The sequence below is a fragment of the Naegleria fowleri genome (assembly GCF_008403515.1).
Source record: "Naegleria fowleri strain ATCC 30894 chromosome Unknown tig29, whole genome shotgun sequence".
Lineage (NCBI taxonomy): Eukaryota > Heterolobosea > Eutetramitea > Acrasida > Naegleriidae > Naegleria > Naegleria fowleri.
The window spans coordinates 603407-622450 of NW_025407961.1; the positions used below are offsets into that span (position 1 = coordinate 603407).

General features: G+C 38.1%; 9 protein-coding genes across 9 annotated transcripts in view; 6 read left to right on the top strand and 3 right to left on the bottom strand.

Annotated features, from left to right (window-relative positions):
- Positions 1-25: 25 nt before the first annotated feature.
- FDP41_002500 (uncharacterized protein) lies at positions 26-1524 on the bottom strand (the record flags this gene model as incomplete). Its single annotated transcript, XM_044705702.1, has 2 exons — positions 26-960; positions 1053-1524. 2 exons carry the CDS (start codon positions 1522-1524, stop codon positions 26-28), a joined length of 1407 nt encoding a protein of 468 aa, XP_044563393.1.
- An 863-nt stretch (positions 1525-2387) lies between these two features.
- On the top strand, positions 2388-7703 carry FDP41_002501 (uncharacterized protein; the record flags this gene model as incomplete). The annotated part of the gene is made up of 1 exon (XM_044705703.1): positions 2388-7703. The coding sequence occupies one exon, from the start codon at positions 2388-2390 to the stop codon at positions 7701-7703; it is 5316 nt and encodes a 1771-aa protein (XP_044563394.1).
- A 68-nt stretch (positions 7704-7771) lies between these two features.
- On the bottom strand, positions 7772-11286 carry FDP41_002502 (uncharacterized protein; the record flags this gene model as incomplete). The annotated part of the gene is made up of 3 exons (XM_044705704.1): positions 7772-8791; positions 8876-10191; positions 10242-11286. 3 exons carry the CDS (start codon positions 11284-11286, stop codon positions 7772-7774), a joined length of 3381 nt encoding a protein of 1126 aa, XP_044563395.1.
- A 784-nt stretch (positions 11287-12070) lies between these two features.
- Positions 12071-12472, top strand: FDP41_002503 (uncharacterized protein; the record flags this gene model as incomplete). The annotated part of the gene is made up of 1 exon (XM_044705705.1): positions 12071-12472. The coding sequence occupies one exon, from the start codon at positions 12071-12073 to the stop codon at positions 12470-12472; it is 402 nt and encodes a 133-aa protein (XP_044563396.1).
- A 516-nt stretch (positions 12473-12988) lies between these two features.
- FDP41_002504 (uncharacterized protein) lies at positions 12989-14216 on the top strand (the record flags this gene model as incomplete). The annotated part of the gene is made up of 3 exons (XM_044705706.1): positions 12989-13510; positions 13627-13849; positions 13921-14216. 3 exons carry the CDS (start codon positions 12989-12991, stop codon positions 14214-14216), a joined length of 1041 nt encoding a protein of 346 aa, XP_044563397.1.
- Positions 14217-14371: 155 nt separating this feature from the next.
- Positions 14372-16052, top strand: FDP41_002505 (uncharacterized protein; the record flags this gene model as incomplete). The annotated part of the gene is made up of 2 exons (XM_044705707.1): positions 14372-14799; positions 14990-16052. 2 exons carry the CDS (start codon positions 14372-14374, stop codon positions 16050-16052), a joined length of 1491 nt encoding a protein of 496 aa, XP_044563398.1.
- A 173-nt stretch (positions 16053-16225) lies between these two features.
- On the bottom strand, positions 16226-16690 carry FDP41_002506 (uncharacterized protein; the record flags this gene model as incomplete). Its single annotated transcript, XM_044705708.1, has 1 exon — positions 16226-16690. The coding sequence occupies one exon, from the start codon at positions 16688-16690 to the stop codon at positions 16226-16228; it is 465 nt and encodes a 154-aa protein (XP_044563399.1).
- Positions 16691-17271: 581 nt separating this feature from the next.
- On the top strand, positions 17272-18348 carry FDP41_002507 (uncharacterized protein; the record flags this gene model as incomplete). The annotated part of the gene is made up of 2 exons (XM_044705709.1): positions 17272-17424; positions 17572-18348. 2 exons carry the CDS (start codon positions 17272-17274, stop codon positions 18346-18348), a joined length of 930 nt encoding a protein of 309 aa, XP_044563400.1.
- A 65-nt stretch (positions 18349-18413) lies between these two features.
- The window catches only part of FDP41_002508 (uncharacterized protein), a gene marked incomplete at both ends in the record, with an annotated part of 3321 nt that continues 2690 nt past the window's right edge, over positions 18414-19044 (top strand). The window contains one exon of the mRNA XM_044705710.1: positions 18414-19044. This exon is cut by the window's right edge and continues 2690 nt beyond it. Coding sequence (XP_044563401.1) covers positions 18414-19044 — 631 coding nt within the window.

The following is a 19044-nucleotide window of genomic DNA, read 5'->3' on the forward strand; positions in this document are numbered from 1 at the left end:
TGAACCCAGCAAGACACAACTCACTCTAAAGAGTTCTTGACATTCCCAAACCCACCACTGGAAAACCAGTCACCTTCACTGCATCAATTTCATAATAACCTTTGCTTCGAGTCGTGTCTATATCTAATCGTAAATAACGAATCGGAATGCTCTTAGCTATGGCAACACCACCACCACCAAGAACCTCAATGGTCTTAATTCGTGCCAAATCAGGTAGACCCTCTTCAATTGCTCCTTGATACAACACAGTACCAGACTCCATGCTTGAATGATTGCTATAACCAGTCACTTTCACAAGTGCCCCAGGACAGTACGTTTCATAAATCTCAATCTTGGAGAGTAATAGAGGTTCCAAAAAGTCCAACGTTATAAATTCAAAGGTGCCAGACTCTGATTTTGGAGCCCATGCTTTCGAGTCATCTCCATACTTGGGATACACACTGGGTTTACCAATGACATTCGTTGCGACCCATCCATTGCCATACTCACTACTCACTGCAAGAACAGCACCTGCCCAAAGCTCCTTCATTCCATTCAAGAATTCAGCCTCTGTGGGAATACCTATCAATTGAATGGCATCAATTTCACTCCAACTCTCTGATTGAAGAGTATTCATGGTGATGAGGAGAATTTTCGGTTCAATGCCATTCGTCATTAAGGGTGGAGAGAAAATGTTGGATTTTCCCTTAAAGAGAGGTTGTTGAGGAGGACCTTCGTACAAAGTGATCCAATCATTGGGAAACATGAATTCTGTAGAGTTACGAACCGTGTCATCTTGAGAGAATTTCCTCTTGTAGGCATCTCTTCCTTTGGGAAGGCATGAAATTTTGACAATGGATCCAGGATTGTAAGTCTCATAGATTCGAACACCAGTAATAACGGAATAGAAAGGAAATTCAACAATGATAAATTCTTGATTGTTTCGTTCTTTTTCAGGAACCCATGCCTTATTGGAGTCCTCTGTTAACGTTGGTAATGATGGGCAACAGTGAATAACAGTGAATTGAAATAATTGTGTTTTTTGAAAACTTCTAAAAAAAGAAAATGCTTACCATGAAGAGGATAAACTCTGCTTTCTCCAATGACATTTCTCGCTCCATAATCCGAGGAATACTCAGAGGACACGTCCAACACTTCTTTGACCCATTGCTCCTTCACAGGTCCATTGGATGGTTGCATCATGATGGGTTGTGACATGGGTGAGGAGGTTGTCATTGTCTGTGGTTGATGATGATGACCAAACATCATTGATTGAGAGGTGTTAAAGTTTGGCTGCTGTTGTTGCTGGGATGGATGACCCCCAATAATGATTATTCCTTCTTGCTGCAATTGAGGAACGTTGGTATTACTCGTTGGTGCCATTGGTTGAGAAGGTTGACCTATAAACATGTTGTTGTTGTTGGGAGGTTGTGAATGATATTGCATGGTCATCATGCCACCACCACCACTCATAGATGGGTTTGGTTGTTGTTGAGGACTGAATGTAGAAGGAACATAAGAAAATTGGGATTGTTGTGGATCCATGACGTAGGATGAATGACTCATCATTGAACATGCATTGATTCATTGTTGGTGGACTTGTCATGCCCATTGAATTAGAATCATAGTAATAATTGGAAGATGGCAAATATGAAAAGGTTTGAGGTTGTTGAGAGGGCATGTTGGTCTGATGACGTTACTGTTGAGTCATGGGTGGAATGCTGTTGTTAATGTTAACGTTCGCATCGTATGGAGGAAACCCTTGATTGGTATTGACCATGGATGGGTTTGAGAGTTGTTGATTGTTGGTGATCCATCCACATGGAGGAGATTGCATTGAATTGGGTGATGGCACTTGACCGTAGGACATGTAAGAAAATGATAGAGCTTGATAAAAAGAGTTGTTTTTTTTTGTTTGTGAACTCGTGTGTGCTTTTTGAAGAAGACATTTTTGGAATTTTTCGTTTCAAACTTTTGTCATAATCTTTTGGAGACCAATTTAGATGTTCACACTCTTATCAATCGATTGACAGAGCTCTCCAAAAGTATCTCTGATAAGGAGAGACCCATTCATCCATTGAAAGGATGAAAAGGAGGTTTTTCATGCATGAATTGTTTTTAACAACAACACCAACAACCACCCTTTCTAACACCATTCTCTTATGCATGCGCAACGCAGTTTTTGGGTGACGCCAAGCCAGTTTCCATGGAGAACAGGACCTTCGCTGGACTAATTCTAATCCATTATCCTAGCGAAACTCAGCTCACTCAAGCCAAAAAACTCGTTGCGCACACATAAGACTACTACTGTGAATGCTTGAATCGATTCGAAATTGGCGCACCTTGCAGTTGAAGGAGAGAGCCAAACAAATTTTAGAGGAAGAAATTCACAAAAAATTTGAACAAAAATGCCTGCAGCACAACAATCGTCCAAGAAGGTCGACTCGGCAGCTTTGTCCTCCTTGTCCTCGTCTTCCTCATCATCATCAGCCAATCATCAATCCTCATCAATCATGAATTCATCATCCACAGTGAATAAGAGAGCTGCTTTGAAGGATCGTCTTTTCCAACACATTGAAAAATTCTTTCATCTCCATCCACATCAAATTGATTCCACGCTCATTACCGAACTTTCTCAAATTTTGCGCTCCGAGAATGTAGGGAAGGAAGATGTACTTCACTTTTTCCTTTCCTTGTTTGAACTGTGTATGAGAGAAGAGTCTATCCAGAAAACAACAAGCCTCGTTGTTGGACTGAAGAAAAAATCGGAACATGGTATTCTGAGTGTTCTGGATTCAACTCTTATTTCTACTCTCTGCACAACCTTGTTAGCGAGTGTGGTTACATCACACGTTCAACAAGAAATTAATTTATTCTCACCAGAAGAGTTATATAAATTATTGAAACAAAAGCAGCAACAACAGTCATCTTCAACAAACGAAGTGTTCGAACAACAAGTGAAAGTAAGGCTTGTTTTCGTTACAGGATGTTTTTTAAGTGGTGCTGTGTTTTGTTGGCATCAACCACAAGGAAAGAAGGATCAGAAATCAAGGCCATTCTATCTCCGACTTATTGAAGATGTTCAAACAGATTATCGTCGATTGTTGAAAAAGCTGAAGGCAGTATCGGAAGAAAAGGAACGACAACAGAATGAACATATGAACGACAGTAGTGAACCTCAGAATAATGAACAGGAAGAGCAACAACATCATTTGGCAATTTTGAATGTTTTATTTGTTGAGGCATTTGGTGTGATTCTCAGTTGCATGAAACAACAATCTCAGAAAAAGCACTCAGTCGTTTCGAGAAAAGACTTGGAAACATTTGCATTTGAATTGGAGAGGAGTTTCCTACCAGAAATTGTGGACAATACTCCATCATTGTTGAACAATGATGGAAACAATGATGATTCTTCTGAACGAAAGAAGAAGTCACTGAAAGATAGAACAGTGGTAACGGACGGAGCTTTTATTAGGAATATGTTACAAAGTACATATGTTGAGCTTCCACATTTCATGCTCCATCATTATATTCAACAATACTGCCCAACTGCTATTCATGAACGTAACATGATTATGACAGGAGGTAATGCCTCAAACTCTGAGGATGAAGACATGAATGAAAATTCTATTCTCATGACAAGATCATTTGTAATTGCACTTTGCAATTATATGGCTGATTTCCGTCACTTACCTGTTCAGTGTGCCATGACTCAATTCCTCACAAATCTCATCGTGCCATCTCTTGCGTTAGGAATGAAAAAGAAGAAAAAACAAACAACAGACGCAAGCAAGGAATACGAGCAATTTTTGTTTGCAAAAGAACTCCTACAAAGTTTCTTTTCTCAATTATTCTCACAAATGCAAGTGCCACCATCTCCTCTTCAACAACCAAAGAGTGGTAGCACAAACGACATTATTGCTCAGTTATCAACTCGAAAAGGTTATTGGTGGGAAATTCAGATATTCCAAGATGTTATCGAATGTTTGAATAATGTTGACAAGAACGTAATGAACTATATTCTCGATGAAATTTTACCATTGGGAGAAATTGAAAAGTCGGTGAATCCTTTCTTGTTAATGTGGGGTGCTTGTTTAAATGAATGCAAACAGTTCTTGAAGAATGCTCCATCATTGACGTCATCCAGCCCAACCGGAAACAACACATTGCTTAATTCGTTACTGATGCTTGTCGTCAAAAAACAAGAACAAAAGAAGCGCAAGAGAGCTGAATCAGGTGAGGAAAATGTAAATTCAGAGACAGAATCGATTAAGAATGAACTCAAGATGAAACAAGTTCGTGAAGCTTTTTTCAATTATCAGATATGGCTTGGATCTTATCTGCGACCAAGAATTCTGAGTCTTACCTCTACAAATCCCTCTCTTTCTAAAATTCTTCTCTCGAGAGAGTCAGTGTTGTGCAAGGTTTCCAATACTTTGGGTAGATACACAACCGATAATGGAAAACTTTCATCATTTACATTGGAAGCTGATAAGAAAAAGAAGAGAAATGATGACGAGGACGAGTTCACTTCTTCAAGCCGTAAAACAACGAGGTCTTTGATTAGAACTTTGTCTTCATGGCTAAGAGACGCAATCAAACTCAGAGTAGGCACCATTACACGTTCCATTTTAATGATTTTAGAGCAATACGATGAACAAATGGAACGATTTATTGCAAAGAAAAACCAGATGGATTTGGTGCATGACTCTCTTGCTCAAGAAGAAGAAAAGGAAGAGGAATGGCTCAACGAGGAGGCATTGCGATTTTTACTTTCTTGTTTCCCTACTAATGTTAGAGTTTATGACAAGAGTGAAGACTCGTTTACAGCAGATAATCTTCTTGTATTGTTGAAGAAACTGTTTGAAGTTGGCTCAATGATGAATTATGTGAACGAAAAACTTCTTTCAGCTAAGAAAAAAGAAGGTTTGTCAGAAAGAGAAATTTTAATTAGACAAAAATCATATTATGGCAAAGATATCATTGACATGTCTAGTAATCTTGTGAAGGTCATTCTCAACAACTTGGCTGTCCAAGAGTTTAACTGGATGAGACATCAATACCATCCTTCAAGCAAAGAAAGTAGCAACGAAAAAGCTCAACTAACAGGTTCAAAGCCTTGGAGTGGAGAAATTTATAGTTACGCCATTACACTTTATGGATTAGACGGAGAAAAGAAGACCAAGCAAGAAACAAGAAAGAGAATTTTTGACACAACAGATAATAATGCCACACTTTTCAAAATTCAAAACTTGCTATCTAAAATTCAAAAGGAACTCGAAAAAATTAGTATTGGAAGCTCTTCGAAAACTTGTATGGACTGGACAATACTTTCTTCATTAGCTATATATTTGAAACAATTAATTATTGCAAGTATGTTCGATCCTTGGATTATTGAGTCACAAGAACAAGGTAAACCAATGGTGGAGGACTTGTTGAAAGTATACGAATCCTTGTCGTCGCTTTCTTCAGAAGAACTTGTCACATTATGTCAGAAAAAGGAGGATTCAATGCAAGATGAGGATGCTACCCAACCTACCGAAGTTCTCACAGATTTATTGGTTGTGAACATAAACGCGGAACCAAACTTGACTCTTGCTTCAAGAATAGTTTTCATGACTCTTGCAAAGTTTTTGAACGAAGAATGCTTGGATTTACTCTTCAATTACTTGATGAATGATGGAGAAGTCGATGAAATTGATGAGGAAGATGAGAGTGATGAAGAGGAAGAAGAAGACAGCGATGAAGAGGAAGAAGAGGAAAAAGCTGAAAACATTGAAGAAGAGCACCCTCAAAATGGTGAAGAAAATGCGCTCACACAAGAAGACACCGAAGGTGCTGCTATCATTAGAAATGATGAGGAAGATGAAGAAGGAGGAATTGATCTTAATAATCCATCAGATGTCTCACGTGTTCTTGAAATTTTGAAAGCACGCAATGAAGCAAAACGAAGGAAATCAGAAGAGAAGCAAAAAAAACTTAAGAGAATGGAATTTGCTATGAACATTGTTCAAGTATTGGAAGGGCTTTGCATCAAAAGTGTTCCTCAACCAGTCTTGGTTCTTCTCTTATTCAAAGGAACCCAATACGTTTTGGATAAGCTGTGGTATCAAAATACTGAAGATGTTGCTGACCATCTCAAGAAAGCCACAGGATATGCTGTTAATACCATTTTCAATAAGGTTTTCCAACTTGTGATGATTCTAACAAAGGAATATCGACAACAATTACTTTCAGATGCTTCTAACAGCCCATGCGCCATTGTCTTTGATCAAGATGCCAAAGAAGCTTTATTCGAAACAGCAAAAATTTATGCGATTGAATTCTCCAAGTACGGCAAGTACTTGTCATCAATTCAAGGAAAAGCAAAAAGAGCTGTTCTTGCCAAGAGTTTAGCACCAACTTTGAATATGGAGCAATGTGCCCATATGCTGAGTATTTATATTAGGTTAATGTCTCTCCTTAGAAGTGGATCCAACAAAGTCGTGGAATCTGCCGAATTAGATATTGAAAAGATTTTATTTGGCTCAGAAAAATCCAGCATGATTGAAGAAAATGAGGAAGATAATCTAGGAACCTCCATGGAATTGCTCATTTCTCTTTCACAATCTGATCCTGCTATTGCTTGCACTCTCAGTAGTAAGATTATCACTTTTGCTCTTGAGAAGATCATTCACTCAGGTGACAAAAAGTACCGAAACAAAAAATCAGGTTTTATTCTCGCTCAGCCACAACAAAGAGAACTGTATGATCGAATTTTAGTGCATTTGGTGAAACCTTATCTTGCCACATTGACTGAAAACCAGCCCTCTCAGGTCAATAAGGTTTTATTCATGGTATTGGATGCTTATGTGAAAGACATTTGCCCAGCAATGAAAGTGAACAGAACTGTCAAGTCAAAGGCTCTCAAAAAGTGTGCCAGCATCTTATTGAATGTATTGGAATATCTTGCTAATCACTCGACCAAACAAGACGATTTCACCGATACCCAATTCAAAGAACTCATCATTTGTTTCTACTTTGTATTTTATCACTCAGATAAGAAGGAAAAGAAATCAGAAGAGAAATCTGTTTGGAGTCAAGCTCTTCCATTATTTGAAGCATGGAGAAAGAGGTGGAATCTTTTGAGTGATGTCGAATCCATCCAACAAAATGTAATTGAAGCTACACAAGATTTAGATAAGACTGCTATTGAAATTTTGAAACAACGAAGAGAGACATTCAAGAATGAAAGAAAAGAACGAGTCAAACAACAGCAAGAAATTTTAAGACAACAACAAGAAGAAGACAATAAGAAGAGACGAAAGAGAAACGAAAAGACCTCTTCGTCGAGCGCTTCAGCTTCTAACGAGCCCACTACTCTGCAGGACGAAGTTGTGAATGAAAATAAGAAGAATGCAAGCCAAGAAAAAGCAGCACAAAAAGAGACCAATGAAAGTTCAACCAAGAAACGAAAGACCACACCAACAGCCTTTGCTTTCACTTCTGATGAAGCTCCAGCCGAAACAATTGAGGAAATGAAAAAGAAAAGTGGTGTTATTCCAGTAACAGCCAAGACCACATCCCAAAGCAACAATGCATCCCAAGTATCAACGACCCAGACTTCAAAGAAACCTCAAAAAGCTTCCTTCATGAAAGAAACTGCCTCTAGTGCTGCCAAAAAAGCTGCAATTGCTGAAACCAAGAAACCACAATTGGCTTCGTCAAAGAAAGTCAAGAAATAAAAAAATACATTCACCCTTTAATATTCTCTTTTTATACCTTTGATCAGATCTTTAGAGTGTTTTTTATTTTAAGGATTGTTCACATTGCAAAGCACTTGCACCAATTCTGAGAGCAATTCAGCTCGTTTCACTGGCTTCAGCAAAACTCTATTCGCTCCAATAGATAGCAAAGCATTCACTTCTTCTGTCAACGAGTTTCCTGTAAGAGCGATGATTGGTGTGTTAATCTTTTTCTCAGTCCTTAGCTTCTTAATACAATCATTTCCAGACATGACAGGCATTATGACATCCATGATGATGAAATCAAACTCATACACGTCACACATGTGAATGGCTTCTTGTCCATTTTCCGCTTCTTTGCAATTGCTGCAAAAGTCTTTCAACATGTTTCTTAATAGTTTTCGAATAATTTCACTATCATCTACGATTAAACATCTTTTGCCTTTCAAAACATTTTCGGGAGAAGGTGCTGTCTTTTGGATTTGTTCAACCTTCGGTGTCTCCATTTCAGCCGATGACGAGGCTGTTATTTCACAATCGTTCTTCTCGCCACTCTGAAACGTTTCCTCTCTCATTGAAAACTCCTGTATAAATTGTTTCTTGTACGGCACCTCTACCGTAAATATTGACCCCTTATTCTTTTCAGAGTCCACACTAATTGAACAGCCAAGAATGTCACACAACAGCTTGGATAATGCTAAACCAATTCCACTTCCAGTAGCTTCAAAATGTTTTCGGTGCAATCGTTTGTAGAGTCTAAACATGGAAGGAAGCTCCGATTTGTCAATACCTAAACCAGTATCCTTAATTTTAAAAATGACTCTGGGGTTGTGATTGTCCTCCGTATAAGAAACATTCAGCTCAACACTTCCCTTTTTTGTGTATTTACATGAGTTAGTCATGATATTGACTAGGATTTGTTGTAGCTTTGTAGAATCTGAGTAGAGCATGGGAGGAACATTGCCATTAATGTAAGACTTAATTTCTAGATTTTTCTCTTGATAAATTTGTAGCATTTGCATGACTTGCATGACCTTATCTCTAATGTTAAACGTTGTTTCAAATATCTTCATATGACCACTTTCCAACTAGAGTGATCAAAAAATCGAATCATTTAGCATTTCAGCAGTAATTAATATTAATTTGGTTTTCAAAATGCAATTTTAACAAACCTTTGTCAAATCGATCATGTCATTGATAATTAGAGTTATAAATTCGGATGCTCCAAATAAGCTCTTCACAATATAATTTCTTTCCTCACTAATTGAAACTTCTTTTTTGAGCATATCAACGAGACACTGTACTCCAGAAACAATTACTTGGATTGGATTCCTCAATTCATGACTAAGAAAAGCAATAAACTTCATCTTTTCTTTCATGTCTTCCTTTGTTGTCTCATCTGTGACTGTGACCGCATAAAAGGTTTCATTACCGAAAAAGAAACTATTTGCGCTAACAAGCACAGGAATCATCCTACAAAAATCATGGGACTCATATTTCAAGGCTGTTGGTGTGAATGATTCTATTGGGCTCAAAGGATTATTTGAAACAATATCCACCACGGGTGTTGATTCTTGAGTGTCAGAAGATGACTTCATGACCAAGTCGTAGTTTCTACATTTTGCAAGTGCCTTTCGTCGGACCCAATTTTGGCTTGAGTTACAAATTTCAGACCAAACTAATCGTTGTGTGTAGTTGTCAGGTATTAATTCAGTGATATGCAAATCACCCTCGTAGGTCAACGGAGAAGTTGTTTGTGAAATTCCAAAGAATTTTTTTGCACTAGGATTCATGGTAGTGACATGTAAATCACTATCCAAAATTAAGATACTATCACGAACGGCCTTAAAAACGGCAAGTGAAACTTCGGCCGAGTGCAATAATTCGTTTTCCATTTCATCAAATAGAGGTGATGTATCGATTGAGCTTCCTGTTAAAACACTTGACGTTCCACTGGACGGGGTTGAGGTCCTTATGGCTGAATTGTCATGCGCAAAGAGTTTGTTAGGATCGGGGGGTACTGTAAGCTCATTCCCACATGATATCATGCATTTTGCGTCGTTGATATCACAGTTTGTACCACTTGATGTAATCACCGTCGTTGGAGATGAGCTGTTTCCTTCAGCCTTAATTAAGGCGGTGCTTTTGCTCTTACCAAGTTGGTAAACACGTTGCAAGATGGGAGGAGGCGATTGTGGACTAGGTATCCCGCTCGAGCTAGAAGCTCTTGTTAGTGATGAAGGTTTTTTGTCAGTTTTGTTCGTAGATTGTTTGCTTGTGAGTGTACTAGGTGGATGAAGAGGAGTGATTCTGGGTGCTTGAAAATTGGAGTCCATTGAGACAAATTGTGGTAAAGGAAGGTTGTCGTTGATTGAAATTAGAGGAGATTCATAGTTTGTTGATGAATCCGAGGTCATACCTGCTATTGGAACACTTGAAGTCTTGTTTTCATCATCCGTTTCCATACTATACATTTTCATAATGTGACCTTTTTCAAACATGATGATGACACACCAACAAACAAGAATCTATACTTACCAATGGAATTACACAACGCAGTTAACGGATGGATCATTTCTTCGGTATAGTCTCCGTCCCTGTTACCAGCTATTAACACTCCCAATGGACGTTTTCCAAAACAAATGGGTATGCATATGGAGTTGAAAATTTCAACATGTCCTGGAGGAAGGCGATAAGAGCCTATATTTGGTGTACCAATGATGGGTTTGCTGTTGACAAATGCCTCAATAAACATGGCATGGGATTTGTGAGTGGGAAACCTCAGTCGATGCACATGAACGAAACGCTTGTAGTCCTCGTCATCGAGACCAAAGAGTCCAATCACTTTTAGTTCTCCATACGGACGTTGTTGATGCTGCTCTTGGTTGATCTGATGATGAGACGACGAGAAGGAGGAATGATTGATCTTATTAGAGGAAGCGTCAGAAGCAGAAGAAGGAGGATCCTCCTTGAGGATGACACACAACTTGCTTGCCGTAATCTCTGCAATTCTTTCTGCCACTTGGTTCATGAGTGTCCATTCACTGAGTCGCCTTTTTCCCATCAATACAGAGATGTAGGCAAGTCGAGACAATTCGAGAAAATGTCGTTCCCACTTACTCACAAGTTGCTGAATAGTACAACCTCTTGGAGAATCGGAGGTTAGAGTGAAGGATGATGGCTTACCGATACTAAGGCGTCTCATCTGTGATTTTTGGGAGTGATTGAACGATGTTGGTTGATGATATCCTTCCTGTTGTTGTTGTTGGTTGGAAGGATTGATGATCATGGACTCGTCAATGGAAGGTAACTTTTGTCGGTTTGAGTGATCCTCATAATGATCATTTGGATCTATCGAAGGAAAGCCTTGAAATGTCGTTGCTTTAGGTTGAGATTGAGGTGGAAATTGAGGCTGCTCTCCAAGCTGATGATGATTCATAGTGATACTTGTTGAGGAAGAATCTGCTGCTGTGATGATCATAGGTGGATGATTTCGAAAAATTTCTCGTTCCTTCTCCACTCTCTCTGAGATGTAGTCCGATAAGGATTGAAGGGACTCTGGTTTATGATGGGATGGAGTCATTCTGTTTCTGTTCGCAATGAATACAATGTTGGTGCTCAAATTCAGTAAGCCTTAATTCAAAATTGAAAGGATTTTGCTGCACATATAATCATGAAAGGATCAAGAGAAAAAGAACGGATGAATCAATAATAATGAAATCCTTGGTTCTTCTTCGAACAAGCTGTCCTTCTGCTGATTTACAAATTTTTGAATGGCACCAAAGGCGTCTTTGTTTTGGGTTTTGTTTGATGGTCTTTTTTGGACTCCCAGAAAAGAACGTGAGGTTCTTCTTTTGGGTATTCACACGGAAAGACAGTCTGGCAGCAGAGTTTTTGGGCTCTCCCAGATAAGAGCAGCGGCTGCAAATTCATTCACTGTCAGTATTCCTGGGCAGAGCATCATATCCACAGTACTCATGATGATGGATTTGTTATTTCCTGAGCGAAGGTCTTTGGCATTTTCTGTGAATAGAACTCGACGGAAATGGTGAGACAAAGAGTCACTCCATCAAATTTAATCTCGGAAAAACGAATTGATGAACATATGCCGGTATGTTGGTGAACATGTGTCATTCTCCAAAGCTTGGTCACCAGAGCCAGTACTGGACAAATTCTCGTCGAGTCCTTAGGACAACCACAATCGGCGTCTACAAAGTTTCGCCGTTTCCTTCCAAAAGCATTTTTGTTGGAAAAGATTTAAATTTGTGCGGGTGATGGGTGTCACTTTAGAATCAACAAATACAAAAGAAAAGCATCTACTCTATATTCACACATAATAACAAGAACAACAACATCATCTCGAAACCATGCTCACTGAGAAATTTATGAAACGACTCCAAGAGTTATGGAATGCAGATTCAACCATTCCCTCCACTTTAAAATCCATCAATTTCAATGCCAATGTTGGATACGGCTATCAAGGTGAGGAAAACCCCGCCACTGTGCTCGTCATTAAAGAAGGAACTGCCATTCAAGCCAAAATGTATGAAGGAGAGGAATTGGATTGGGACATTCGATGCAAGCAAGAGAATTGGATTTATTATATGAAGAATGGTTTGGGCCTCACTGCCTTAGCATCGGCCTACAGCATGGGATGGATGAAATTCTTGAAAGGAGATTACTTTGCCATGATTAAGAATCCATCCATGATCGGACCCTTCATTAAGAGTTTTGAATTAATGTCGCAAGTGTATAAAGAACAACAATAAAGATGAATTCATGAATAAACTTCACACCCAATCAATGGTGAAACACAAGTCTTGATAAATATTGGGGAATGTATTGTGAAATTCAAATTGGAAACGTTGAGGTTGGAGAAAATTCTTCTATTTCAATAATCAATCCTCCAAATTCCCTTTCTTCCCAAGATTCAAGGTTGGTGGGGACTTTCGATCATTCGGGAAAGGCATCTTTTATTTTGAGATCGAAATGAATTGATGGCTTGTCGGAAATGAATATTCAAAATACAGTTTGTCATCTTTGAAGATGGACTTTTTCAAATAAAAAAGCGAACAAGAGTTCTCGAGAAAGAGTTATTAGTACATACATCGGGTTTTGAATCCTCGTCATTATTGTCGTCGTTGCGACCATCGTACATACACTCTCGCACAAATACATCACTCAAAAAACCGTTTGCAATCATCAGAGAATCATCACTACTATTGAACATTCCCTTCATTATTCAGTGTTTAAATTACAGTATGGCCATGGTTCATGACAAGAAAATGGAGGCTTTTCCATCTCATTCATTGCCATCCTCATCACCGGAGTTACAATCTCATCCCCACCACCATCATCATGAAGAATGTACAAGCAAGGCTTGTCAATTGGAACATGATCATTATCACCATCAACAACATGATCATCATGAAACAACAACAGCAAAACAACAACAACCCACTCATCGGAAGAAAAATTCAGGATGTCTTCTCTGTTCCACCATCATGATTATGAATCCATTCCCCGAATCGAATAATGTTGACGATTATGAACCAACGAAATTTGAAGAAGCCATCAATGTTCTGACTCATACATTACCCATCTTGTTTTTCGCTTACTTTTCTTACAAGATGTATGAACAAGATATTATTAATTCTGGACAAGAATTATTTGTTGCAATTGTGTATTGTGTCGGAATGGTGATATTATTTGCGGTATCATCCATGTATCATGTTGCTTGTTTTTTGTATGGAAAGAATGATCCAAGAGTGGATGTCTTTCGAGCAATGGACTATTCAATGATTTATGTAGGTTTTATTGTGACATGGTTTTGTGATAACTTTTGATGCGACATTGGGAATCTTCTTGTTGTGACATTTTTGCTGTGACATTTGTGTGGATAATAACAATTGATTCAAATCAGATTTTCATTGGAGCTTCATACACACCGTGGCTCACTTTAGTGGAATTTGGAGAAGGTGGATGGATTGGAAACGTGATGGCCGTAGCTGTTTGGACCATTGCAGCGTGTGGATTGGCAAAATCTTTCAGCAAAAAGTTTCTTGCAAGTATTGACGGCATTGTGCTGTTGAATTTGATGGGTTGGATTGCATTCTTTATTATTCCACCTGCACTATTCACACATGGTAAGTTTAAAATCATTTTGATGGGTGTCACATGTACATTCTCTGTAACATTCAAATCTCAATAATTCTAGTTCCCATTGAGGCATTTCTATTCCTATTTATTGGTGGAATCTTCTATTCTGGTGGATGCTTCTTACTGAAATATGGAGATGGAAGAGTTCCATGTGCTCACGGCATTTGGCATTGTCTTGTGAATATGGGCGTAATGTGTCATTTCCTTGTCTTGTATGAATACTTGATGAATCTTGATTCTCACTTCTTACCAGGTGTTGAAAGCCCCTTAATGGTTTATCAACAAGTAGCCGCTGCATTCCAGAATACCAGAAAGTGGCATCTTCCAAAACTCAATGTTTTGTTTGGATTTTAAGAAGATTTAAATGATTTTTCTTCTCCCGCAGTCCTATGAGTAGACTGCCTCATCAATAAAGCGCATATCACAATTATAATATTAAAATATTGGACTTGATATTCGTGAGCTTCATCATTTCGGTGAACCATCAAACCAAAGTTGACAGAAAAAAAATGCAAACAACAGAAGGGAATGAACATACTCCATCATCATCACAGCAAATAGTCGCTACCTCTAATAGTGCTGATCAGACAACAACAACCTCAAATTCTGTGAATACACACAACATCGCAGAGAGTGGTAATAATTCCGAAAATAATAAGAGAAAGGAACCACCTACCTCATCATCATCCGAGAGCACAAACAATAATCAACAGGACCAAGATAAAAACAAGAGAAGAAAGGGAAATAATGGTAAAACCAATAATAACAACAAGAATAGAGGAAAGAAAGGAGCCGAGTCTGAAAAAATTGTGGATACCGAATGGGGAAAACCAAATCCGAACAAGGTCAAGAATGAGAATGAGGAGAAATATCAAAAGAGAAGAGTAGCCTTGTTCATTGGATATCTTGGAACGAATTACAATGGCTCACAAACATCGTATGTTTTTTCATGGCAATTTTATATTTTGAAAATTAATTTTTTTTATGTAATGATGATGATTCGAATGTTTGTCATGTTAATCACACATGCTGTATTCATTCCAACATATGCTCTGCAATTTTGAAATTTTTAATCACTTATCGTTGAAATCGTTCTCATGTAATGAATTCATCGTTCAACACAATAGAAATTTTACAAATCCAAATATTGTCACAGTGGAAGAAACCTTTTTCAAAGCCTTATGTAAAGCAGGTGGAGTTGCAGAACACAACAGCACAGATATGAATAAGGTACATTTTCACAGAAGCTCACGTACCGATAAAGGAGTTCATGCAGCTTCCAATGTTCTTGAAATGAAGCTTCTCTTAAAACCAGGCTTATTAGAGGAAGTGAGGAAACTTCTTCCGGATGACATTATTTTTTATGGATTTAAGAGAGTGTCCAAATCGTTTCATGCTAAGGATCACTGTACAGCAAGAACCTACGAATACTTGTTACCTGCTTTTGCTCTTACAAAAGATCCACACGCTAAAGAATGGTTCAGAACGACCAACTTGGAAAAGATTACTGACACAGATATTGAAAAGAATGGCCTACTCGATATTTACAATTGCAATATCACTTCTGAAGATGTGGAAATGGCGAATAGAGTTTTGAAAAACTTTGTTGGAACTCATAGTTATCATAACTACACTCAATTGTCCAAAGCAAAACCCAACTCATACAATAGACATCTTACAAAATTTGAGTGTTCGCATCCATTCGAAATTTCAGGAGTTAAGGTTGTTAAATTAACAGTATGTGGTAGCTCATTCATTTACAATCAGATTCGAAAGATGGTTGGATTCTTTATTGGAGTCATGCGTGGCGTTTTTGATGAGAGTGAATTTGCCTTGACAGTCGATAAGGAAAAGGCTGTACCTGTTCCACTTGCTCCTGCCAATGGCCTTCTGTTGTGTGAACAAGAATTTAAAAGATATAACGCGAAAGCTGGTTCTCAACTTCACGGAGCAGTTTCAGCTGCAGATTACGCCATTGAAATTGAAGAATTCAAAAAGAGAATTTACTCACACATGCTCCAAGTTGAAAAGGAGACTCATCTGATGGGTAAATTTTTGCTCTATCTTCGAGGCTGGCTTTTCGTTAAACCTCCAAAGGACGTCAGTGGTGATGTGTCTTCGGAAGCCAATGTGGAAATGCTCGGTGAAGAGTCGGAAGAAGTGCTTGATGTCCCAGAAGAAGATGAATAACTTAGAGATGTTTTTATTAAATCAAGAAAAGTTTTGAATTGCAAATCAATCGATTTGAATGATAATTAAACATTCAAACCGCAATGTGTTTGCAAAGTGCTAGGTTTGGATGAATTTTCATGTTTCGGAGCCAGCATCTAGATGATAAATATTGAATGTACGCACCCACAAGATTAATCCCAGTCAATGCTGAAGGTGGTAACTCTTGGTGTATCATTCAAATTTCTCATCAACTTATCGACCACTGGTTGTGCAGGTGGATTCTCTTGGAGTTGTGGGTCGGCATAGTAATTGGAAACAAAGTAACCGACTTGGGTGAATAATTGGTTCTTGTAGGAAACCTTGAGCAAGAGAACGGTACAATCCAACAAATCGGCAGCAGCAATCTTTTCAATATTTGGTGGAGGAGCAGTGAGAGTGAATTTGTTGGTTCCGACCTTCACAGGACCTACACAAACAGAGTCCAAGACTTGATCACCTTGTGGATTCTCGCTGTTACCAACATAGACGACTTCCAATTCCAAATCAGCGTTGATTTGTTCGATACAATCAACAGCAACGTCCATAACAATGTTTTCAGTGAAAGGGCTTGGATTGTTCTTGATTTGAACGTTTGCAATCTTAACCTTGTTGACCATGGTGAGGAGAAGATTTTGTGGGTGTGTGAAAGAGAGGCTTTTTTTTGAAAGTGAGTACTCAAAAATATTAATATTTTAGATTTTTAAAATTTTAAATTTCTAACGGTCCCGAATATTGGAGGGAAATTACAAATCGTTTCGAGAGCGGGAACTTAAGATACCGCCTCCATGACCCTTCCGATATACAAAAACAATGCATTCGCATCACTACCACCAACAACACCACCATCGACGCAAAGAAACACTCCTCTTCAAATATTCCATCATCAAATTCTTCTTCTTCTTCCTCTCTTTCATTTCATCAACCGGGATTTGATGTCAAGAGTGATGCTGCTATCGTCGACGAATACGAATATCAGAATGCTTCCGAAGAGTATGAGGCTGCTTTGAGAAAAACAAAAAAACCAGTCACTAACTCATATTATGACCAAGAGAACTCTAGAATAGATCAAGATCCAGCTCTTTACTCTCCTTCTTTGTCATACTCTTCTGTGAGCAGTGGAAGAAGCTCATTAAACAGCGATTCATCAAAACGAAGGAATGTTCTTGATGAATTGTCGGAAGAAGAGCTGAAGAAAAAGATGTATAAAAAGTATAAAGACAAGGGAGTTATTGGACTTTTAAAAACTCAATTAAGGTCAATGATATATGAAGACTTGACGAAAAAAAGCCCCACTCACAAAGATCCCTCCATCACAGTATTTGGAAATAGACCTGAAATACAAAGAGCTTGTGTAAGTTTATTTTCTTGAATTTTATCCAAATTTATGATTCATAACATTCAATGGTTTAACAAATATTATCAATTTTTGTTAATAATTCATCATTAATATTATTGATATTTTCAATTGATTAATATATAATATCATTTTCAAAAACAGGAGCGAGTGATTCTGGATCACTTGAAAAAAAATGGATACTCGTTTACAGCCAGTGTTTTCACTTCGGAAGCTAATTTGCAGGATTTAACTAAAAATTCAGAATATGAAGTTTATCATTCGATTGGAATTCGAATTTACAACACAGATGTAGTAAAAGAAAATGATATTGTTGATATCATGGATCAGGATCCCAACAATTTTCTAACTAAAACACTTTCGGAAATGTATTATAGTCAGTCTTGGAAGGCTGAAAGTGCACTCGTTAAATTTTTGACAATACTTAAACAAATTGCAAATCGAAAAACTAGGAATGAATCATGTCAAACAGAGGAAAAGGAAGAGTTTCCAATGGAAACCAAATTAAAAATGATTGACGCAGAATATGAAGCAGAAATGGAGAACGACAAAAGGAATCAATCACAGACTCTTGAACAAAAGTATTTAGAGTATCAACGGGAATGCGAAAGAAGAGCAAATGAAGAATTAAAAGCTCGTCTGAAAATGTTTGAAGAAACCACCATAAGCGCGATGCGATTGGAAGAGAGCGCAAAATACCGAGAACGATTGGCCAGAGAGCTTGAAGAAATGGAAAAGGCACACATGAGAAAAATGGAGAGAGCCACAGAAAGAGAACGAGAAATTTCGGATCGCCTCGAAAAGAAGGAAAAGAAATTGAAAGGCTATCTTACGAGCACAGACAGAAAATGTTCAAAGAAATGGAAGAAATTCAAAGAAAAAATCAAGCCATCGCTAGAGAGAGACAATTATTGGAAATGAAAAAAGCAGAGCTCGATGACAAAGCCAGAAGACTGGATGTTCTTGCGTCACAAACTGCTATTGACATGAAGTCTGAAATGTCGCTCATGAGAGCAAATTTAGAGAGGGAGAATATTGCCAAGATCCAAAAATTCGAAGAAGAAAAAAGAAAGTTGGAACTGGAAAAGGAAAAATTGGCTGAAATGATGAAAAAGCACAGTGACACATCTCATTTAGAGGAGACGATCAAACAATATCAACATTCTCTTGATATTGTGAAAAGTGAATTACATGAATCTAGAAAAAGAATACGAGATTTAGAGGAAATGAACGATCAAATGAGAATGCAAATTTCTTTATTTAAGGAGACCAATAATGACTCAAACAAGCCCAACAACAGAAGTACGGATGTGGCTCGAGACAGCCTACTTCAACGAGAAATTGAAAATCTTACCAATCAACTCAAGAATAAGGAGCTTGCTTTCCATTCACTCCAAGAGAAGATGCTGGTATTAGAACGAAGCGAAAATTTTCTCAAAACCACTCTGGAAGAAAACGAAAGAGAAAAGAAAAAGTTGATGGACGACTTCAAACGAGAATTGTTGGAAGAAAAACAAAAAACAAAAAAAATTTTGACCCACTGGCAGAACACGGAACGCAATCCAATGGTTGAAAAACTCCAAAAAGAAAGAGTTCGAACAGAACGAATGCAACGAG